General features: G+C 37.5%; 2 protein-coding genes across 10 annotated transcripts in view; one reads left to right on the top strand and one right to left on the bottom strand.

Annotated features, from left to right (window-relative positions):
- Dop (drop out) overlaps positions 1-12,799 on the top strand; it is an 82,042-nt gene extending 69,243 nt beyond the window's left edge. Inside the window, exons 12-37 of one of the 3 annotated variants that reach the window (XM_064219221.1) lie at positions 316-434; positions 601-744; positions 845-950; positions 1,339-1,538; positions 1,878-1,948; positions 2,297-2,406; positions 2,841-2,958; positions 3,180-3,304; positions 3,424-3,526; positions 3,797-3,957; positions 4,426-4,515; positions 4,884-5,107; positions 5,260-5,390; positions 5,710-5,845; positions 6,513-6,651; positions 7,252-7,353; positions 7,627-7,698; positions 7,961-8,083; positions 8,289-8,386; positions 8,715-8,849; positions 9,163-9,276; positions 9,991-10,209; positions 10,449-10,624; positions 10,759-11,228; positions 11,453-11,578; positions 11,776-12,799. In XM_064219221.1, the coding sequence (XP_064075291.1) occupies positions 316-434; positions 601-744; positions 845-950; positions 1,339-1,538; positions 1,878-1,948; positions 2,297-2,406; positions 2,841-2,958; positions 3,180-3,304; positions 3,424-3,526; positions 3,797-3,957; positions 4,426-4,515; positions 4,884-5,107; positions 5,260-5,390; positions 5,710-5,845; positions 6,513-6,651; positions 7,252-7,353; positions 7,627-7,698; positions 7,961-8,083; positions 8,289-8,386; positions 8,715-8,849; positions 9,163-9,276; positions 9,991-10,209; positions 10,449-10,624; positions 10,759-11,228; positions 11,453-11,578; positions 11,776-11,931 (3,768 nt within the window). In that variant the 3' untranslated portion in view covers positions 11,932-12,799. The remainder of the gene's footprint in view (positions 1-315; positions 435-600; positions 745-844; positions 951-1,338; positions 1,539-1,877; positions 1,949-2,296; positions 2,407-2,840; positions 2,959-3,179; positions 3,305-3,423; positions 3,527-3,796; positions 3,958-4,425; positions 4,516-4,883; positions 5,108-5,259; positions 5,391-5,709; positions 5,846-6,512; positions 6,652-7,251; positions 7,354-7,626; positions 7,699-7,960; positions 8,084-8,288; positions 8,387-8,714; positions 8,850-9,162; positions 9,277-9,990; positions 10,210-10,448; positions 10,625-10,758; positions 11,229-11,452; positions 11,579-11,775) is intronic. The other 2 variants (XM_026638276.2, XM_064219222.1) reach the window with 2 other exon arrangements.
- Positions 12,800-18,111: 5,312 nt separating this feature from the next.
- Positions 18,112-24,217, bottom strand: part of LOC113392848 (uncharacterized) — a 102,479-nt gene continuing 96,373 nt past the window's right edge. For 6 of the 7 annotated variants that reach the window (XM_064219231.1, XM_064219228.1, XM_064219226.1 and 3 more), the window contains 2 exons: positions 23,530-23,730; positions 18,112-21,082 (listed from right to left, as the gene is read on the bottom strand). In XM_064219231.1, coding sequence (XP_064075301.1) covers positions 20,676-21,082; positions 23,530-23,730 — 608 coding nt within the window. In that variant the 3' untranslated portion in view covers positions 18,112-20,675. Of the gene's footprint in view, positions 21,083-22,110; positions 22,400-23,529; positions 23,731-24,217 lie in introns of those variants that run through there. The other variant, XM_064219230.1, reaches the window with a different exon arrangement.

Genomic DNA, 24,217 nt, shown 5'->3' on the forward strand with positions numbered 1-24,217 from the left:
CCACCGCAGTCGCTGATGGTACCCTCCTGGGGTAATGAAACCAAATTCTGCACAACCATTATGTTTTGGTGGGGAGGGGGTCCGGGCCTCCGGGTCTCTCACATACCGGACGAAACGCGGTAGCATAGCTACCACTTTACGCCAATTTTAAGTGAGAGAGTGGTACTTCCCCGGGCGTGCCGGCTCATTCGGCTGCAACCCGAAGGTATGCAGTGTGGCACTACCACTAGTGCCACACTGCATACCTTCATACCTTCATCAATCCTTCATACCTTCATCAATGTAACGATGTGAACGTGTCGGTGTATCCCGCAGGGGATGACTACGGATATCCCGCAGTACATCATCCACAAGCTGGGCCTGTCGAAGGACCCGCTGGCGGAGCTGCACGTGCCTCCGCCCCCGCCGCCGCCGCAGACCTGCTCGCCCTCCAAGTGAGTCCTCGCTCTATACTGATACAAACTATTTCGAAAAAATATCGTATAAAAAGTATCACTTTAAAACTTTAACAACGATATCACGATAATTAACATATGATTTATAGCATGTATAGCAGGTTAGTAAGTATGTTTCTATTTGACCGTACTTGCGCCTCGCCAGAGTGCGCGGACGGCAGTCCCCGCCGGGCGCGCCGGGCTCGGGCAGCACCCCCCCCTCGGAGAACGACTACCAGGTCATCAAGCTCATCTCCAACGGAGCCTACGGCGCCGTCTACCTCGTCAAGCACAAGCAGACGAGGCAGAGGTATTTTTTTAAATTATTTGATGTAAATAATTATTGGTTGCAATGGAAAAGTAAGTCAGTTTACCGGCGCGCATCTCTTAACCTTAAATATTCTTTACAGATACGCAATGAAGAAAATAAGTAAAAACAACTTGATATTGAGGAATCAAGTTGAACAAGCTTTCGCTGAAAGGGACATTTTAAGTTTTGCCGACAATCCTTTTGTGGTGAGATTTTATTACAAATCTTTTTTATAATATATTAATCGATGCTAGTGGAATTCGTTGATTACATTTTTTTGTACAATGGATTTAATATATATGTTATTTATTTTTAATTTGAACAAAAGATGACAGATTTATCTACTCGGTAGAGAAGAAAGATGTGTTTGGTTGATAACATAAACGGAATCTTGTTAGATTTGTACTAATAATATAATATTAACATTTATACTACATTTACACTTACTCGGTGTCAATGTGTGCAGTTGATATTACTGAGGGTCACAAGTCATGGTACCACCCAGCGACGTTGCTTCGTGTTTCGAAATGTTGTGTGGTTCTGTCGAGAGTATGGAGCGTGAGGTGACGTAACAAGTGGGGTACCTCCGCGCAGGTGACGATGTACTGCTCGTTCGAGACGAAGCGCCACCTGTGCCTGATCCTGGAGTTCGTGGAGGGCGGCGACTGCGCCACGCTGCTGCGCGCCGGCCCGCTGCCGCCCGACATGGCGCGCCACTACTTCGCCGAGGCCGTGCTCGCCGTGGAGTACCTGCACTCCTACGGCATCGTGCACCGCGACCTCAAGCCGGACAAGTGAGCACACGCGCACACATCCAACACACACACAATACACACACGCTACTCATAGATACCTACCATTAATTGTACCAGACTTTTTACCATTACGGTACGTCATTATATCTGTAACGATTAAGAGAAATAACAATCTAACCGTACCTCAGGATCGGTAAATATTTTTAAGTTAAAAAAGTTTTCTAAATATAAATTAAGGCATCTTTATATCACTAGTTCATGATCAGTACGGTTAGAAAAATAATAAAAGCGATTAAATTTAATTTCGAAATTTTCTTCACATCCAATGAAGTTTCACTTTAAGATAATAATCGTAATAACTATTTTTACATCTCCCAGCCTGCTCATCACAGCAACGGGTCACATCAAGCTCACTGACTTTGGACTCAGCAAGATGGGTCTCATGTCACGTAAGTGTCTAAATTATTTCAATTTTTTTTTAAATTATAATTCACTTGTTTCATTTCATTAAAAGCCCACCGATAGAACAATTAAAATTGTATACATTTCCTTTAACTTGCTTATTATTAATAATAATTTTCTAAAATTCGTTGCATTTTGTCAAATTGGATAGAAACTGTTACCAATATTTAGGATGTCTAAGTAATAAAATAAATTCAAAAATGTTAAAAAAAAAATGTTCCGCTCTATGCCAGCGGTACGTAGTGGTAACCAATGCTTATAGAATCGTCACTATAAGCAAATAGCAATACTAGAATACCCGCTAACGGTCGAGTGCTAACGCTGTGGTTGCGCAGTGGCGACGAACCTGTACGAGGAGTACGCGGACCGCGAGGCGCGCCAGTTCTCTGATAAGCAGGTGTGCGGCACGCCCGAGTACATCGCGCCGGAGGTCATCCTGCGGCAGGTGACCATTCGTCTCTTGGTTTTTATGCAGCTCAAAGATACTATCTTTTCATAATATTTAGAGAGCGGACGGGATAATGGCCCACCTGCTGATGAGTGGTCAAGATTGACCCTGTAAGAAATATTAACCATCCCTTATGGTTGAATGGGGATGCCATTGCTCCACAAGTGATGAAGAAGATGAATATGTTATGTCCCTTCTGCCTGTAGTTACATTGGATCACTCAAACCGGAACACAAAAACACTGTAGTTCTGTTTGGCGGTATAATATCTGATGAGTCTATGAGGCCTAATCTAAAAAGTAAATAATTTTATTTGTCTGTTTTCGAATTTGTTTACTTTATCTAACTTCCTTCTAAGCAGTGCGTACGCCTTTTTAATAAATCAAAAGCTCAATAAGAATTTAACAATAAAAATTATAATAATAACTACAGGGCTACGGCAAACCAGTCGATTGGTGGTCGATGGGTGTCATCCTGTACGAGTTCATCGTGGGCTGCGTTCCGTTCTTCGGCGATACCCCGGAGGAACTCTTCGCGCATACCGTCAATGGTATGAAATTAAAAAAGAAAAGGATATAAATAATATATTTAACTAATTCACATTTCGTTTAGATGTGTTTAACTAACTTTAAAAAATATATAAAATTACTAGCAGAATCGACGGATTGAGTTAAACATCACGAGCATCCCATACATAACCCTAGTAAACGATCGTACGTGTGGTAAGCTTCAGTCAGCGGTCCAGTAATCACTAGTGGTGGTGTATCACAGATGACATAGAGTGGCCCTCTGAGGACGACTTCCCCATAGCGGTGGAGGCGCGCGCCATCATCACGGAGCTGCTGGCGCGCAACCCGCGCGACCGGCTCGGCACGGCGGGCACGCACCAAGTCAAGGTATGCAGCCTTTTTCAAATTATAATTAAAAGGCTCTCGTTAATTGATTAAATAAATGTATACGGGTATGGATGAATATTTATATAACGCATAAAATTTCAGTGTTGATATTTGCGTAGGAACATATATACTTTTACGGTCTGGACTGGAACAATCTACTGCGACGCAAGGCGGAGTTTATACCGCAGCTCGAGAACGACGAGGACACCAGCTACTTCGACAGTGAGTACATTACAATTTTTCTTGAACGCATAATTATTTTCTCGCTGTTGGATATGCAAACAAATAAATAAATTTATATTTTATTATTCTATATTATTTTAAATCGAAGAAAATACGTATAAAGTTAATTTAGTTATAAATTATCTAATGTATTTTTAAAAATGTTACGTAACAGTACAAGACCCGATATCGAAGGGTACTGTGACGTCATAATGTTAACATGCTCTCATTAAATCGAGAGTAGGTTGTAACGCTTTGGTCGCGTCGCAGGTCGCTGCGATCGCTACAACCACAGCGAGGCGGAGACGGACGAGGCGGGCGAGGCGCCCGAGGCCGACGAGGCGGGCGTGTTCGCCGCCTTCTCCTCCACCTCCCCGCAGTGGCGGCGACACTACAACCACTCGCACTCCGCGCTCGAACACGACTCCAGGGTAAACATATACGCACTCGTTAGCGCGCCTGCTTTATTGAGATAAATTATTTATACTTTTACTAATTGCACCGCAATTATTTTATATATTCGTCTAATTTGAACTTCGCTTTCTTGAATAGCATAGTTTAATAGCTGTAATCGCTGCACCCGAGTCGCTATTGCATTAAATGAACTCAAATGACGTTCACGTATGACTTTAACAGCTTAATATAGCTTATTTATTCACTCTGCTTTTTATTATTTAGCTTTTCGTCAATAATATATAGTATAATGGCATAAATATTAGATAAACTGATTTAATCTCAGGGCACTAAAACTTTTCAGCGGCTGCGTTATAATCTTCTTGTCTATTTTGATTTTCTATACTTGTTACACAAAAGTATACAAATGTCACATTTTAAGCGACATGTCGATGTGTTCGTAACACACACGCAGTACAAGTAGTCCCCAACTCGCGTGTCCGCAGAGCACGGACAGCTGGCCCGGCACGCCGGACAGCGCGGGGCCGCCCACCACGCCCACCGCGCCCGCGCTGCACCACCATCCCAAGTGCCCTGTGAGTTGTTTCGCTGTGGTTTACTATTGTATTAGTATATTATGTTTATTTGCGAACTCTCTTAACGTGGCGATTTGATTCTATGATAGCTGAAACTGTAAGTACTTAGAGCTTTTCTTACATTTATTCCTGTAATATAAATATTTTCTTGGATTTTTAAATGCACCTTCCGTTTTGCTTTTAATGTATTGCGTAATACATTTTATATTTTTATTTATAGACTTTTTTATACAATATTAATGCGGACCATTGATTACAGCAATAGTAGAAAAAAATACAAAATTTTCCAATGATACTCCGAGCTTATAACAATCGAGTTATTTTATGCCTCTACCTAGGAAAAGTTAGTGTACGAATACGTATTTCAGATGGTGGGCACAGGCGGCGGGTCCACCGCGGAGTCCTCGCAGACGGACTCGGACGACGTGTCGCCGGCGGCCCGGCGCCGCGCCGCGCTGCGCCCGCTGCCGCCGCACGCGCCGCCGCTCGCGCACGCGCACCCGCACGTGCACGCACACGCGCCGCCCCTCGCGCACCCGCTGGCGCACCCGCACCCGCTGCACGCGAGCCACGCCGCGCTCCTGCCCAGAGTGTGAGTTTATACACGAATAATATTTACGCAATTATAGGGCTACTTGTTGCCCATTTCATATCGTCTGTAAAATTATATAATAAAATAAAGAAAACCTTAAATCCCAATTCAGTCAATTCAACGATGTTACTAACTAATATATTCGATTATAGACCGGATGTCGCGAAAAAGGATGATAAAGGCATAGACAAGGTGGACAAGGGTAAACATTCAGCTCTCGCCGCGCCCAAGTCTATGAGACGGTCGGCGAGCACCTCCGGCCTCTCGCTCGTTATTCACCCAGGTATGTGTTGTAATCGAGCTTTACGCGAAGAAACCAGTTCGTTTTTCGCTTCAATCAGTCGATTTCAAACACTTCTGATATTTGAGCTCGTACAAGTTAGTACACGAATATAATATGACGAACCAATACGACTAAAGAGAGTTGAAACGCACGACCGAATCCAACGGAGTCATTATAAAAAATCTATTAAACCTTTTATTTTTACCAGCTCAGAAATTAATCCAGGATAAATTGCTAGAGTGACTACGATTTGTGAGGCAATTAATGTAATAACTATATAAATCACATCATCCACTAAGTGTATGTTCCCCGTGCGCAGCGGACGACAGCGTGTCGACGCTGGCGGTGGGCGGGGCGGCGTCCCCGTGCGCCGGCAACACGTCGTCCACCAACTCGTCGCGAGACTCCTCCCCCTGCCGCGACCCGCCCTCGCCCTTCGCGATCGCTAACCACTCGTGAGTGAACTTACTATTATTTCTTAAGTACGATAGCTTAGATTATAACATAAACAGCCTGTAAATTTCTCACTGCTGGGCTAAGGCCTCCTCTCCCTTTGAGGAGAAGATTTGGAGCATATTCCACCACGCTGCTCCAATGCGAATTTCGTTGAAATTAGACACATGGTTTCATCACGATGTTTTCCTTCACCGCCGAGCACGAGATGAATTATAAACACAAATTAAGCACATGAAAATTCAGTGGTGCCTGCCTGGGTTTGAACCCGAAATCATCGGTTAAGATGCACGCGTTCTAACCACTGGGCCATCTCGGCTCTCGGCTTAGATTATAGATTTCAATAATTGAGTTGTAATATTATTATGATTCTTAAAATATTTTGAGAAATGAACTCTATTATCCGCAAATAATTGTGTGGTTAAGTTAAGGTTAAGGACTTGAGGATATATGGCACGACGGCAGTAGGAGTTTGTAAAATAATGATGTCAAAAATTAAAAATATATCGATGTTTTTTAAAATTACTATTTAAATATACATATATTGTATTATAAAACATAGTTTAGTTCGTTTTATGGCAACATTGAACTTCATCGAACTATGGCTGGATGGATGGCTACACCGAAGTGCAAAGTAGTATGATGTGAGTGGTTCTACTAGAGAAGTAGTTCGTTCCTCAGGCTGATCCAGTCGTCGAAGCCTCCGATCGTGGTGCGTCGCGGGCCGCGGGGCTTCGGCTTCACCATCCACACCGTGCGCGTGTACTACGGGGACACCGACTACTACACGATGCATCATCTCGTCTCGGTTAGTAATATATTCGACAACACTTTGTCTGATTAGATGGAACTTGTCCACAAAGTAGAATAGAATCACCTCATCACGATATGTAAGCGTCGCAAGAGGCGGTACTATATTTTTTTATGTTAATCTCTTGCACATTTTCTCTCTCTTGGTGGTAGGACTTTAAGCAAGCCCGCCTGGGTAGGTACCACCCACTCATCAGACATTCTATCGCCAAACAACAGTGTCGTTGTGTTCCGGTTTGAAGGGTGAGTGAGCCAGTGTAACTACATGTACAAGGGACATAACATCTTAGTTCCCAAGGTTGGTGGCGCATTGGCGATGTAAGGAACAGTTAATATTTCTTACAGCACAATTGCCTATGGGAGGTGACCTCTTATCATCAGGTGGCCCATAGGCTCATCTGCCAACCTATGTCATCAAAAAATCATAATAACAAAAATCATGTCATGTACCTTTCTTGGTTGGTTGGACCAATATTTAGGTCAGGTATTGTCACAGTAAGGTCCAAATTATTGTAGCGTATACAATACCCCGACACCAAATAAATGGGACGAGGCTAACGTACGATGTTGAGACATTAAAGTTCTGTTCTGTTTGTAGGCGGTGAGTGAGCAAGGAGCGGCTTGGGCGGCGGGACTCCGCGCGGGAGATCTCATCACGCAGCTCAACGGGGAATCCGTACAGGGACTGTTGCACACACAGGTGAGATTCGTGTTCCTATAGTGAAGTTATTGTTGTGTTATTCTTAGTCGGTATTTTGGTTTCACTTACGAATACTATGGAGGGATGTTCAACATCTGTGACATTATCGGAAAATGTATATGTATTTTTATAAATACATTTTTAAAAATAATATACTATATAGATATAAATAACGTCAAAGTACTAAATATCAATCTATATGTTTTAATGCTGAGAGTATTTTTAGTAAAAGTTTTTTTTATTGATTTTAAAGTTAACATGGTATGTTTCTAGGTTCTACGGTTGCTGCTGGCAGCGCCGCACGCCACTCTTCGCGCTACGCCGTTAGATCAAACCACTATTCAGGTAATGTTTTTCACTTTGCACGTGACGAATCTAATATCGGGATGTCATTTAAGACGCGGTGCTGTCCCTTTTCCGATACCACGGGTCGAATAGGCAAAGAAATATTTTATACTTATTTCACTTTCACTGTCTATGGGTAAAGATGACCGCATCACTTCAAGTGGAATATTTCTTTGTTTTAAATGAAATAAAAGAAAATATAAATATAAATTACATTATAATTAGCGAATTACAAAAGGTGATATGAATAATTCGTGCGCAGGCGGGAGGGCGCCGCCGCGCGGGCGGCCGGCGCGCGTCGGCGCCGCCCCGGCCGCGCCCGCGCCGCCGCTGCTCGCTGTTCCGGCGCATCTCCACCAAGCGAGCCTCGCAGGAGATGCACCAAGTGAGTGTGATTGAACAATATAACTCCGATCTTTAATTATTTTACGTAAAAATCCTGTACAAGAATGTACGATACGTTTATAAAGTATATATATAGACAGGGTTACTGTAATAACCCTGTTTATATATATACAAGTATTTTAACTTCAAGCTCGTTTTATTTCTTAAGTATCGTATATGTAAAAAATGATTTATGTCTTCTACAGATAGTATCGGGTGCGTCTAGTGAACTGCCATCCCCCGCCGCGTCCCCTGCCGCAGACTCCCCCCTACACACTACGCACCCCACTACCCACTACCAGCGGTGAGTACGCGTCATACGTTATGTACAGTGACATTTTTGAGATATGTAATTATGTATATGAAGTTGCTTTTGCCGCGTAGTGTAATGAAGTTTTGGTATTGTAAATAAATTTATTTACTATACTAGTAATATACAAGTAGAAGATTGCTGGTGAAAAAATATTACGAAGAAACAATTATTTAATCAAATAAAAGGGGCAAACGCCCGGTGTACCAGAGTTAGGGAACTGTTTTGGCTCAAATGTGTATTACCGACTTATTTACTATATTTATTAATAATATGTATTTGTTTACAATAATGTGACGTGAATTGTTATCCTGCCTGTTAGTCCGTCCTCTCTGCACGGGCTGAAGCACAAGCTGGGGGGAGAAGTCCGGCGCGCGTCGCTGCAGCACATGCCGCTGTCGCCGCTCGCGCGCACGCCCTCCCCCTCCCCGCAGCCCGCACCCGCCTCGCCCACCAGGTGAGACGCGCGACGACCGATAAGCGCTCGGTCGTCTCTTGCGGGAACTCGTTATATGTCTGAATATCATTTCATGCCACTCAATGTACACTTACTTCTGTCGGGACTATGTTCGTACGCTCATTTCACTTACTAACAAAACTCGTCACTAGCTGCTTCTACGGCAGAACATATTCTTATATCTGACGTTTCTGAGGGCACGCGAATACAAAGTCGAAAGTGACGTAGCTCGTCTGTACGTACTCGTACGGACGCAAGTGTGCGCTACCAGCGCGTGGCCGCGTTGGGCCGAGTGTAACGTGTGTGTCGGCAGCCGCGGCTGCGAGGCGCGCAGCCCGTCCCCGCTGGCGGCGCGCGAGTGCCGGCGCGCGTGGCCGCGCCGCGACCCCGCGTCGCCGCTGCTGCGCCGCGCGCTGTCGCCCGACAGGTGCGAGCCCTTTACTTGCTAACGACTCTTACTCTTGTGCCCTGTGCACTAGACCGTGCGTAGAGAGCGTATAAAATGTGTATTCGCTTGAAATATCTAACGTTGTACTTTTATGGCGAACTCGGTTTATCTACGAGTTTGTGCGTTATGTGATGTAATCAGTCAGTCTCATATATAATTTGTAAGTTATATTTTTTTTTAAAGCCTCGTTGGCCTAGCGAGGCTTACAGAGTTATTGAGTTTTTCTGTCAAGGATTTCTCAGCAGTAGTAGCCCAGAATTGTGAAGTCAGTTTTCAAACAGTGAGGGGCATCGGAGCACGTAAAGGTGCTGGTTCTACACATTAACTTTCTGCAGTGTTGAAGCTGCCGTCCCATCGAATTGATTGAGATTAAAAGAATAGAAATTTCAGTTGTGTTTAACACTTGTTCACTTTATATGTCTGACTGTTGCCATTGTCATCATCATCATAGTCATTCCACCTCGACGCTTTCCGTTGCATGATCATACAGTAAATTACTTTCACATTTTATGTTGTCTTCACTCTGGTTCATATTTCATTGGCACTAATACATATGATTATGTTTGTCTGTAAAATATAAGATTTATACAGTAGGAATCAAACATCAATATTATCTAAATAGTAGTAGTGCATAAAATAAATATTGTTGACGTCAGTGAGTGGACTCGAAAGTGACATGTTGCCCGCCCGCAGACTGCACCCGCGCTCGGCGGAGGCCAAGTGCTCGATCTCGCCGCTGTGCTGCGCGGCGGGCGGCGCGGGGGGCGCGGCGCGGCGCGGGGGCGCGTGGCGCGCGCCCGCCCCCGCGCCGCCCACGCCGCCGCCGCCCGACAAGCCCGACGAGCCCGCGCTGCCTCGCATCGCCGAGGAGAAGGACTCGCCCACGCACCACGCGGCCAGGATACCCGTGAGGTACGACGCGGACTGTCTCGTTGCACGCCATACGTATACTGAAACGCTGAATCGAATACAAGATTTTTTAGTTTCACTCTGTATATGTTAGATTTCATTTTTAATAATATTCTATGAAAATAGTAATATTTTTGAAATGTGTCTTGAATGGTATACTTTAAGCTAAAGCTCCAAAATATTTATGTTCCGATCTTTATTATTCGCGTAGTAGGATAAAATAAATAAGCATAAATTTCCAGGACACCGGCCAAACAGACTACACCGAGTATTTTCACATCGTCACCCAAGGCGAGCCTGGACAAGTTGGCCTTCGAACCGAACACATCTTTCGCATCGCTGTCACTGTCTGATGAATCCTACATCGACAGCAGCATGGACGTGTCCAACATAGACACATCACGTGATGTTAATATTGGTATGAAAATATTTCTTTTTTATGAAGAATTGCTTGAAAATTCGTACATAAGATTTCAATAGTAATGATACGTAGCGATATTCGTTACTTTAATTAAACTATATGATGTTTATAATAAATCTGTTTCTTTATAGATGACAGTCGTTCAAGTACTGAAGCGACGATTCCGACATTAGATCTCAGTAAAAAGCTCACAACGACACAAGAATCAACACCCAGTGTCACAGAAGTGCAAACGAAGTCCAGAAAAAAATCAGACTCCAGCCTCAAAGATGAAGACTTCAAAACAAAGGAGAAAAATAAAAAACACGAAAAAGAGTTGAAGAAGCAAGATTCGATTAAGAAAATAGAGAAGATTGAATTAAAAATAGAAGAGAGACACACAGAAGTTCCAAAAGTGGAAGAGAAAACGAAGCACGAAAAGACGATGGAGCGCAGCGGGTCAGTTAGGAAGTCTGAGAAGCAAGAGAAGGAGGCAAAGGAGAAAAAGCAAGAAAAACAAGAGAAAGCAGAGAAGAAGCAAGAATTAAAGGAAGCGAAGAGGTCGGAGTCATTGAAGAAAAGCGAAGGATTGAAAAAGCAGGAGTCTTTAGAAGCTAATAAGGTATGTTTTATATGACATAATACTAACAATAATAACTCTGATAGAAAACCTCATTTACTTAATAATCTAAACCAGTGGTTCTCAAACTGAACCACGGTGTTCTAGTGCACCAAAAAGTCATTTTAATCACAAAATAAGAAAGGACTTCCCGCCTATTGACAATAAGGAGTCATTTATCTAAACTCTTATATGAAATAATTTCACATGATATGTCGCACACTTAGTCCCCTGAGGCGGAGAGCGAGGGTCGTGGTCGCAGCAGCATGGTGAGCAAGCTGTTGGGAGTGATGGGTCGCAAGCGGGACGATGACGACCATCGTTCCAAGAGAGATAAACACGCTAAGAAAAAGGTACATGAACCATTAATGTTGTTAAATACTTTAGTAATAATACTTTGAAAACACTTGTAGACTTTTAAGCTGCTTTTCTAATTGAAATTTAATTGTTTTTAACATTGATTGAATTTTTGCTTCAGATGTCAATTTTTTTTCGGAAAATTGTGTCTTTATAGTAAATGCTAATAATTAAACCAATAATTCGATTTTAGAATACCCCCACCGGCCCACCACCCCAAACACAGGCACAGAAACAGAGCGAACTACCACCAATCGAGAAAAACATCGACAAACAGGAAGTAGTCGAAGATAAAAAAACGAAAAAAGGACGAGGGAGAGTCTCGAGTTCCTCGTCCGGTGAAAAGTAAGACGAGCAACTCACCCACTAATATAGAACTTAGTGATGCTTAGTGCTTCGTGAGTATCGTGATCGGTGAATGCGCACACGGGGGCGTGTACGTTCAGAGAGGGACAGGTATATACTCTTTCAGTGAGAGGAAATTAATAAGATATATTTTCGTCACTTTGTCGTTTATCTGTATTCCCTTTTTGAGGTAGTGTAAATGTACCCATAGTGTAGTTTTGAAAAACGTTTATATTTTTTAAATGTACCTTAAATCTGTGTAATAGAGTACAATGGAAGGCACAAACGGCTAACTAGAACTGAGCAAGCTTCTAATTATGAATAAGTAAATATTTTTCCATTACTTCGTACATAAACATTTGGGAAGTTCGGTCCGCTGGAAGGACACGTTTTGATTGAATTTGTAGACACTTCGATTATAAGTGTAGCTTGAATGTTTTTCATTAAACTTACCCAAGTAACCAAACGTGACAACGGCTGGTCGAATGTTCGATTTGATTGATCTTCGACCTGTGTATGTGTTAATGCAAACACGCACTCTTGTTTTATGACGCGAGTCACGTGACCATATACTGGCTTTTAAAATAAAATTAAGGATCTAACACACTAGCGCGATTAACTGATACCTATTTCAATACGGTTATGCTACCAATCATATGTCGATAACATTGATGGCGCAGGTGTGTCCGATTCCTCAATTATACATTTCAATTTGTTTAGCTTAGTCACATATCGCTCTTATCCAAAGTTATAAAATTATTAATTACAATCAAATTTGTTCAAATATAAATGAGTTGCATAATATGACTCATAGAATAAAAGAACTATTTTCGAAGTAATATTGTAATAGGTGATGTTCGTATGTTTGTTACCCAAACACGCTCGAACTTCTAGATTGTGTCTGACTTTGGTTAGATATTCGTTTTTTTTTTATGAGTAAATGTTTGGCAAAGAAAGTAGATTATTTTCTTTGAACTTTTGTCCTTCAATATAACTAATAAAATATGTAGTTGGTAAATATTTTTGACGGACGATGCGAGTACAGGATTGTCAGCAATGAGTTCACCTAATTTGACAAGCTTTTATATAATTTAACTTATTTGTTTTTGTGTGGTTCAAAACGCGTAGTTCAGTCAAACCGATTGGTCTCAAATTGCATACATTGGTTTCATGCAACACAAACAAATATATATATTTCTATATAGTACACAGATTAAATATAAAATCTCTTTTAATTTAAATTATTTGATTCATAGTAACATCATTTATACACTGTACGAATTTGGTTTTGTAATATAATTCAATAGTATTTGTATAAATTTAAATTTAAATTAAAATATAAGAAACCTAATCAATTTTATATTAGTAGGACATGCAAGCCCATCTGAGTGGGTACCACGTCAGTTATTTCTTTCAACAAACAACAATTATATTACTTTTTTCTTTTTTACTAGTAAGCCAGTGTCGTTTTGATGCAGGCGTGGTGTCGACGCTTTGATAGTGTGACAAGCTTGAATATTTCTTACAGCGCCAATGTCTGATGGTAACTTACCTTTAATTTGCAATTGTTTGTCTCCCTTCTAACTATAAATACAAATAATATACATCAACAAAGAAATTCATATTCATCAATCAATCAATTCATAAATTTATACAAATACTATTGAAAATGTCTGAAAAGAGCAAAATCGAAACATACTTATTCTAGGCTTTTACAAGCACTTTTGTATCGTCATTTAACAAACTATATTAAGTGAAGCTACCACCGGTTCGAAATGCAGATTCTACCGAGAAGAACCGGCGATTAAACTCAATACTTGCTCTTTTTCAACATTTCACAAAAATACAAAGTCCACGGTTTTTATCATCTATATAATTTTGTATTGAATAATATGCCTTCTTTACCAATGTATTTTTTTTACAAATGATTTGAATTTATGAAACGGCAAAGTTAAAAATTTCTGCGGAATTTTATTATAGAAACGGATACATAGGAGCGATATGTGGAAAGTTAAAAGATACGTGAAGTCGAAGATACACTTAAAAGTTTGACGTGCAAGGGTCTTAATGTCGCTGTTGTAAAAAAAAAAAAATGCCGTTAGTTTTTCTTAGACTGTGTATAATAAGCTTAAGTCGGAATTAAGGTCCGAGCCTCCTAACAGGAGAAGAGGCCTACGTCCAGCGTTGGGATATTATGATTGTTTTCATTAGCTCAGTGACAGGGCTTCATTAATTTCTTAAGAATAATAACGATTTTGTAATTATTTTACGTTTTCAAAATTTTACAATAATTTATATGTACTTTACATGAACATTTTAAATGTAATGACGATGTGTGATTTAAATAATTAATACTTTTTTTTTAAATGTTCCAGCCCTGTCTTCAGTATTACAAAGAGGCGTTTAGCGTTTAGAGAGCGTTTTTTATTATAATTTCTAATGTTCAAACGGCACTCGCTTGCTTAAGAAACTTAAATAAAGAAATAATTCGTTCGTTATTAATCTCATAGCTTAGTTCTTAGTTAATATATACTTATAGTAAAACTGTAACGGGGCGGCGTATGTTACGTTACGTGAAATATTAAGAAATACATCGTTATATTTCCTTGGAAACTGCATGAACATTGACTTCAAATAGTGCTAGCGTTATTGCAAAAGGACGTATGTAAACATTGAATGACATTTAAAATATTAACTTTATACTCTTCTGGATAGGTTTCTTTTTACGTATAACCTTTTGCACTGACTTTAGTAAAGTTTTTTTTTTTAATTATTACAAAAGGTTGTCGAGTAAATGTTCCTCTGTATCCAAAGTACAAGTAAAACGCGAGCGCTGTTTTTTTTTTTTTAATTACGTGTCGACCCTATACTGTTTTTGTCTGCTTTGTTTAATAATTTCAGGACAATCTGGTTAGTTCATTGTTACGAGTTTATTATTATTAATAATAAGTTATAGAAAATAGGTTTTTTTTTCGTAAATGTTTTCGATTTAGATATTAGATAATTATTGTGATAATATTTTTACTATTACTTAATTTTTCTCGTTTTCTTATTCTGTTTTATCTGTATTTGTTTTTTTTTTTTTGTTTAATCTGTGGATGATTCCTGTTCAATGTTAACCTCATAGTGCTTCATTGAAATAATGCACACAAATATTGAATAGATAACAAATTGCATCGTATTTTAATTTTCTCTTAAACGAGATTTTTTTTTTCGACACTCGTATATTTTAAACGTCAACTATTGATATCACTAGCAATACTGATAGGCGAAGTTAGATAAAGAGAGATATATAGAATCTTTAATGTGCAAAAGAGATAGCAACATACATATTAAAGTTATTAAGAAACTATCCTCTATATTCTTAGACCTTTTACATGTTAAACCTTTACATATATACAGTTAGAAAGCAATGGCGTGTGCAAGTTCTTTTTGGATGTGAAAAGTGAGAAATTATGGGGTGGCGCAAATCTATTTTAACTCATACGTCATAATTCTTAAGCGATTATGGAATGTGGCTTATTCATTTGGTACACGACAAATAGTGTATTTTTTAATCAGTAGTTTATTGAGGGCTTGAATTCGTCGCGAGAGGCGCTAGTGTAGAGTTACGTCTTTAGAAATGTTAAATGTCACTGATCGTTCCCTGTTTGCGAGCTTTTCATCGCGGAATCGGAATTTGAATGGGTTAAGTCCCCGCGAATCCCTACCAACCACTGTTCTAACCGAGCTTTGTTTCTCGGAAACGTATGACCTTTTTTCGGAACAAAACGGTAATGCGCAACACCGATATCAATATATTATTAATTTGGTTATTAGTATTGACTTAACAAATACTTTTTCAACAACATCGATAGGAGTGTACTCGCCAATGGCGCTAACTAGTGGGTCACCAGAAACGAAAGCCCTCTTCGGACAATATTTTTGAATTTCGAATTCTACGATCGAACGATTATTCTCTTCGAATCGTAAATTTTTCAACAGGCTTATATATTTTAATACTGTGCCATATAATCGATGAACTAACTGCTCTCGCTGAGAGTGTACAATTCTTTTGATTAAAAAAATAATTTATTAATTCGATTCATGACATGGTTTTTATCGAATCTTAATTTTCATTACAAAATGTTCCAACCACATTTTTTACGTTTTTTTCTTTTGTAATCTTAATTTTTTTAGTATTATCATCCAGAGGCTTGTCTTCCAGCTTGTATCGTTGTATATAAAAGATATTTTGTTATAATTTAATGTTTTTTTTTTGTATAAAATTGATCAATGGGTTTAATTTAATAGCAATATTACAGGCCGAATTATATTAATGTTCGATAAATATAAAGTAAATTATATAAATATAATACTAACATACACACATAATATTTGAACTTTATTAAGTAGATTTACAAGATTCAGATATTTAATTAGTAGTCGTGTAATAGAGTAAACATACATTCATACTTTTTAATATGTTGATATAAAATATAATATACTATCACATTTTGAACATAATACATATAAATAAAAAATGCTAAGTTTCAAAGTAAAATAGATTTGTACAAATAATGATGACAGTAATACTAAAATGTATTCTACGAAACGAGTTCCCAAAGGAAATTGCTCTAGTGCGCTCATTGGTTAATACTCGTGACCTTCATAATCGAAATTTCTCAAGATGGTCTTACATGCTGTCTGATTTGACATGCTCATCTCTAGCTGCGCGCATCGACCAATGAGGTTCGAGTATTTTGTTCCCTAGGAATTCGACTCGTGGAATATAATATATTAAATGCTCATATTTCGATATATAAAAATCTGTGTTAGAAATAGCTTCATACTTAAAAGCATTCCATAACAGAGTTAATTATCCTGTATTGATATATACTGTAAAGAAGCTAATATTCTTTAAAATTCTCGTACATAATATATCTTACATTTTTTCTACCGACAATACTTAACTTATTAATTCTTTTAATTGTACAAGAAATAATAAGTAATATTATTGTTCGTAAATACATCAGCTCCTAAACAATGCGGATACTTTTTAAGCTTACATTTTTGAAGAATATACAATAACAAAAATGCTGAAGCTATTGAATATGTTCATAAACTAAATGTAAATAACACAACATAGCAGAAACTTAAATTTTACTCACATAAGTTTTTATTTAAAATAACAATTGATTTTTTTTATATAATCACAAATGAAGTACAGATAATTATTAGACTTTATATTATTTTATCGTGAAAGTGTAATTGTATTTTTATTTTTCATTTCAAATTTTTTAAACTATATTTTCATATGCGTTTTTATAAATACTCATTGGTTGATTAATTATAGTTTGCTCCTAATTTTAGTAAGGCAGTACAGGGTAAAGGTGTGTACACATCACCCTAATTTATTTATTCGTTAAAATTAATTATCGAAAGTTCACACGTTAATTATGTAATATTGAGACCAAAATAAACAATGAATTAGTGTACGCCTGAGCAAAGATTGTTTTGGGACCATCGCTTTAAATCTTATATTTGAATATGTTAAAATTTCTTAAGAAATAATTTCTATCATTTAGCAATTTTAAGTATATTCAGAATTGTATGAGATATGAACAAATGTAATTCAATAATAGGCTAAGTTCACATTTGTTGTATGATTAGGTCGCGTGTACATTTTGATGAGCTTATTGTAGTATTATTTCATTTTTTAAATACTGTGTTGCCTGCCATAATTTTTTTAACGCTGATACAAATTGATGTAGCGTTTCAAATGTTGAATGTGATTTTGAAATAAGTGTCTAATAGTGAGCCAGGGAATGTTTTCTCTATAAATGTGTATGATTCGATTATAGATATGAAATAAAGTCATGAATAAACTGTTTAAATGTTTTTTATTTATCACCTGTGCCCATGAAATGTATTCTTAATATTTTAAGTTTAATTCCTTTGTTAGTAGTAAATTAAAAGTAGTTTCAATTAAGCACTTTTCACACAAATATATTTAATTTATGTTATCTATACAAACAATAAATTCACTGACAAAAATGTGTTTATTTTATCCTTCATTAATATTTTATGTACTAAAGTTTTCTAGATTATTTCTGCTATAGGTACGACATTTTAATTGAAGCTGCGTTTACTTTTGTGAGTATCGAAGTGAGTATAAAAAACTATTATTAAAAATAAAACACAATTAACTTTTTTAATATTTTATTTAGGTGTCGATTTCGATTTAACAAGTCGAGAACAAAATCACGCTATAAGTCCGTAGCAAAGCTAACTTATTATCTGCTATGGGTTTTTTCTAACGCTCGGGGTCACAAAATTATATGAACAGTATTTTTGTGCGCGGAAAAAAACATCGAGTATTAGGTATTAATACGAAATGACAGTTGAAAACAAAATCGGTTACATGTATGTCCATTAACAATTGAATCTTAGAACAAATGCATTGTCATCTTAGTTTAAATTAAGTATACAATAAATTAAAAGCAAGTATCATTAAATACATTTTTAATTATTAGTTACAATTTAATTATTAAGTATGCGAATGCTGTATTAGGATTAAAAATTAAGTTTTAACCAATAACATACGCAATAAATACATGTTTTGCTTAAAAATACCAATCATTGTTTCACGTGCGGTTACATCGTAGAATACAAACATTACATAAAATAACAATTGAATCTTAAAATCATGAGGAATGTATCGATTAAATACACGGTATGTACCTAGTCTTATAACATACGGCACGCAGTTTCAGATTCTTCAAATTAACAATACAGACGACTCATCAATTAATCATATCAAGAATTTATTAATAACTACAACATTGAAATCACTCTAAATCAACTCTAACGATACCCTGTTCTACGGAACTCCATAGAAATTGTTAAAATTCAACTGAATTATACTCTCAATAAATTATTTGATATCACGTAACAGATAGATGTTAAAACATATTATTTATTTGTTTAAATTAAAAATCCGATCGACCAAAGCATTTTTCTCTCACCCGTCTGATCAGCGTTTCATCGGGGGTCAGTTTCCAATCGAGGCTTCTCAATTCGGTCTCTTCGATATCTTGCGATTGCGAATCGAACAAATCCCTCGAGTGATGTTTCGTTTTCTCCAACTTACATCTTTTGTGTGGTTCCTCACGCTTAATCTCAGTTTTATGGACATTGTCGACGCGCGTCCGTGGCGTCTTCCACAAGCACGGTTCATTAGTTTGTTTCATGAGCACATTTGGTGGTGAGAAGTAAGAAAAGAATGGGCTCGATGATCGAGGCTCATGTTTATCTTCGTTATTAGATTTGTCTAAATCGAGAAATGAGAATGTGTAATCCGCGTCAATTACTTGCTCTCGGACGTATGACGTCACGCGACGTCTGTTTACGTTTCGGGGTTCAACGCCTTTAATCCGACGATCACATCTCTCTAAATCGGCAAGCTTTGTTTGGGATTTTTTCACGTTTAAAAAGAAGTCATAGTATCTTTCGACATTTTCAGCGCACTTGTAGCAGATTGTCGTCATATAGTCTGACTGCTCAATCGTAAGTTTCAAACAAGCCAATATCTTGTCCACCAAATTTGTTTTCTGACAGTAATTACTGAATAAAGAAATCTTAAAATCTGTTGTCGATAAACATAGACGACAGCATTGACGGGATAATTCCATTTTCTAGGTATCTTAAAATCGATGAGTAAAACTTTATTTAGGATTCCCGCCAAAAATCTATTTTTTTTATATCATACAGATAAAGCTGCACATTTCAAAAAATATTACTTTTGTATAGTCTACACTTTTAAGAAGTGATACATTTAAAAATAATTAGTCATCAATAAAATGTGTAAGATTTGCAAAAAATACTACTTTGGACGGCTGACTACATTTACGCAAGTATACTTTGCCTTTTTTATCTTTAGTGTAACCGTCTAGTTCAAAATAAAGAACTTAAAATTAAAAGCAGATAAAATATAATATTGAATTAATCTGCTTAATGCTCGAAATATTAAATTATTGTTGAATTTTTAAATAGAGATAACATCAATTTAGTTGAATTTTTAAATATTCCGTTTGTTACTTTATTGCAAGACCGGTATTTGAAGTTCACGTGGTTAAGTTTTTTTATGATGGACGGAGAGACAGACGGTATACGAAGCGAAAATTGATAGGGATACGCCACAGAATACTCAAAAACAATTATTTGTCGATAGCATCATAATGGCCCGGTTACACGTGCATCCTGTTTTTGCATACGCAGCGGCCATTAGACACGTCGCAACATATTTTAGCTAACGTGAATACGATTATATCGAAAAAAATGGAGCTACGTCCTTACACGTAATGGGTAAACATTAATTGATTTTAATAATTATTTTAGTTTATAATTACCGTAACTTTTAAAAGGAACCGGTACGAGATTGTATCTTTACACTGTATTAGTAACCAATCGAATCACATCTTTATTTAAGTTGTCGAACATCACTACTATCACAAGCCATCACACCTTTAGACTGATTGTAATTATTCATTAATAAATAAATATTCCGTTTACATTCGTCGTTTGAAGCGAAGCTATTTTAAATAACGCGGCATCATCCTACGTTTTTTTTTAATTTGCCGTAAATTGTGACAGAATATACGCGTACAGGAGTGAATACTGTTAGTATTGGAGCTTCTTTTACTATCATTTAATATTTTAGGAACTTGCAACTGTCACAATTTACAAACAAATTTATATTTGAATTGACTAAACGTCGTCTTCCTTCTTGCCCCAGAATTTGTCGAACCTCGTGCGGGCTCTATCGAGCACCTCGGCCGCGGTCAGGCCGCCAGTGTTAGCGGCCTCATTGACTACAGTCGTGTCAACCACTCCGGGGGCCACTTGAGTCGCTTCAGTCGACTTTTTAATCACCTCTTTCTCCTTGATATCTTTAATCGCATCCTGGGTAGGCGTTTCCGGAGTTAGCTGATTGCTATTGAGGCCGTTAATTCCATTCACTTTGTTCATGTCCAGGGCCCTGGTTTCGTCGATGGGAGTTAAGCTGACGGGCGTGGTGGGGGTCTTGTCGGTGCGCTTGCTCAGGCTTGTCGGCGATTCGCTCTTTTTAAGCGAACGTATTGGTGACATTTGCTGGTGATGAATTGGAGCGATTTCTGGAAAAGGGGGTCGTTAGGTTTATTCTAGTGCTTTCGAAATATTTTTATCTTGAAAGTTTAAATTTTTCTTGAAAATTGAAACTTTCAATGTACATATAAAGCACATATACTAACAATAATTTTGTTTATTTTTATATAAAAAACATGTAAACACTAACATTGTGAAGCTAATAAATTTCCTCTACAGTGTGACGCTATACTTGTTTAGGATTATATTTTATAAAAAATCTAATTAAAAAACATTTATCAAATTTTATTTGGCATAAACATTGTTTGGTGCGATCATTCCTTAAAATTATCGAATACTTACATTTGGTAATAATATACACATTCAATGTGGCTACAAGTATTTTAACATTATGGTTCAAAAAACCCTAGTTTCAATAACAATTCACAAGTTCAAATAAGAAATCGTTAAACTTTCTAATTAATTTCACTTTTACATGCTACCTATGTTAAATATCTCCACCAACGCTGAAGTTTATGTAGAATTATGTAAATAATTTTAAAAAAATGGGTTACTTTGACATGGTATTCAGTGAAGTCGTTGGTGTAGATATCATAGAAACCTTTAACAAAAATCATGCTTCATAGAGTATAACTTAGGGAAGGGGAGTACATACAAAACCTCTATTTATAGAAATTCTAGCTAAACCACAGGATTTCCTGGAGAAATCATGCAACATTTACCACATAGAACCAATGGTATGAGCTGCAGAAGGATTCATGTATTTCAAAATCAAAAGGTAACCTAAAAGCCGTCATCAGGTAATTAGCTAGGAAGTATACAAAAATTGCCAAACTTTTATATTGTAAACTGTATTAAGTATGGCAACTCTCGTCGATAGAAAAGAATGGCAGCATGCAAAAGTGAACGAAAAATGAGATGGAGAAACAAGGGTAAAATTGGGTGCCAAACGGTGACAGTGTACGCAAACATCGAAACAGACACACACACAACAAGTGAATACATACGTGTTCGACGTCTCAGCGGAGTACGGTCAAAATAAATAAAAGCATCTCAATTATTGGAATAACACAATTTAATCATGAACTATTATAGATATAATATAAAACAGATTATATATTTTCTTGTGTCGATAGTGTGTCGTGCTTATGTGGCAGTGACCTCTAGGGGGACTTTGAGTCGCGTCGTGTAGAGTTCACTGTCGCATGGCTGTCTGTCACACTCATTAAAACGTGTATGGCCGATGGTCTAGGCGATGGTGTTCGTCGTACCTGCCGGCTTCGCGGCGGGCTCGTCGGCCACAGAGGCGCTCTTAAAGTCAGAGCTAGGGCGCTTAATGCTCTCATCTGAAATATGGTGAGTGAATTGTATGGTAGATGGCGTGAAAAACGTGACACTACAACGCTGAGTTCTACGTCCGTACGACTGTCAACTTGACTTTGACAGCTGTCATAATGAGCTGTCATGTCTTTTTTTTAATGTGTTTGTCAAGTTTATCAGTAGTTGTTGTCAGAGCGACAAAAATGTATTATCAAATCGTGCGAACGAAGAAAGTATACTACAAATGTTAAGATGACATAATTCCACAAACACAAAATGTATATGAAAACAAAATGAATGAATAATTTTAATGAGTGTTTCATTTGAAAAATTCGTGTAATCAAGTTATTTGTACATGATTTTATTGTGTTTGTATTTAGTGTCAGTGTTGCAAGCTTCTACGCTTTACTGTGGGGTTACTATTCACACATTATTACAATGGTAGAATGGTAGAAATTATGTTTGTCTAGCTAACTGTGTGACATGACCGTGTGATGGCTTCTTTTCCGTTGGAAAATTTAACCACTAATATTGTTTTCTTTTTTTTCTTTCAGTTTTCATTTTCATCTATTTTGATATTAGTGTTTAAATTTTGAAATTCTTCCTACAATAAGTAACAAGTAACCTTTATTATTTCATTCCCTTAGATTTCACGAATGCTGTCTATCTACGTAAAGAGTATCTTGTCCATTGTTTTGTTCAAATTCCAATATAATGAGGTAGAAATTCTGATTTGTATTTGTCAGTCACATTTCAAATTTGTTTAAAATAAGATCTCTCTTTAGATATTAACTGCAATACTTTCATGATTTTATATAAAACTAAGTGTGCCCGAGAAAATTACAAAAATATGTTTTCTATAAAAATAGATCAGTGATTGCATTGATATAATAAACTTGCTGTACCTACTGTTTGTATATCGCAACACCAAAAATAAATATAATATGAAAAAGATACTCTTTGAAGCGATCGAATCTAAACGTAATCACAATTTCCGAACGAACTGTCTACTATAAAAGACCTCATAATATAATGCGTCCAAATTAAAAAATGACAATTCGATATTTGAGTTAACCTAAACTACACCCTAACTGACGCTTAACCTAACTTAGTTTAATAATGTTTGCCGCCAATCTGTTCAAAAGACTGCACTCACCGCTTTTCACGTTCTGAGTGACCGTGAAAGTCTTGCCGGTGTCGAGCGGCACGGTCCAGTTGACCGGATCCGGCGAGCGCATGTTCATTTGCTCGGGCGACTTCACCCGAGTCGGCTCCGGCGGCGACTTCACGACGGGCGAGTCGTCGAAGAAGTGGTCCTTGGCGACCGACGCGCTGCGGTGAGCGGGGATGTCGTCGTCTGGAATTTAATTGATGTTTATTTAAACATGGCTGAAGCACTGCCACTTATTTTCAGGACATAAAACACATCAATTGAAAACCTGCGAAAAAAAAATTTGAGACTGAGACTGTTTTTATGAGTAAGATCATATTGAATAAAATACAATAGAAACAATATATATTAATTTTAAAACATTAAAATCAGGTGTTCTGCTACGTCACTATTTCTATAATAAATTCCTAATGTCTATCACTAAAACAAATATCTATTCACAACATCGATAAACCTAACATACAAACACTAACAGATAAAAAATTAAAGCCAATTTCATTTAAAAAAAAATGTAATTGTCTGACATTAGAAAATAATAATTTATTAAATTTCTGTTTAAAAAAAAAATGAAATCTTCTTTCTTTAAGATATGAAATGAGCTTTTCTATTGGTCACCATTTGTCTGAATAAAGACATACATAGACAAATAGCGATAATGTTTCTATTTTAAAAA

The sequence above is a fragment of the Vanessa tameamea genome, chromosome 26 (assembly GCF_037043105.1).
Source record: "Vanessa tameamea isolate UH-Manoa-2023 chromosome 26, ilVanTame1 primary haplotype, whole genome shotgun sequence".
NCBI lineage: Eukaryota > Metazoa > Arthropoda > Insecta > Lepidoptera > Nymphalidae > Vanessa > Vanessa tameamea.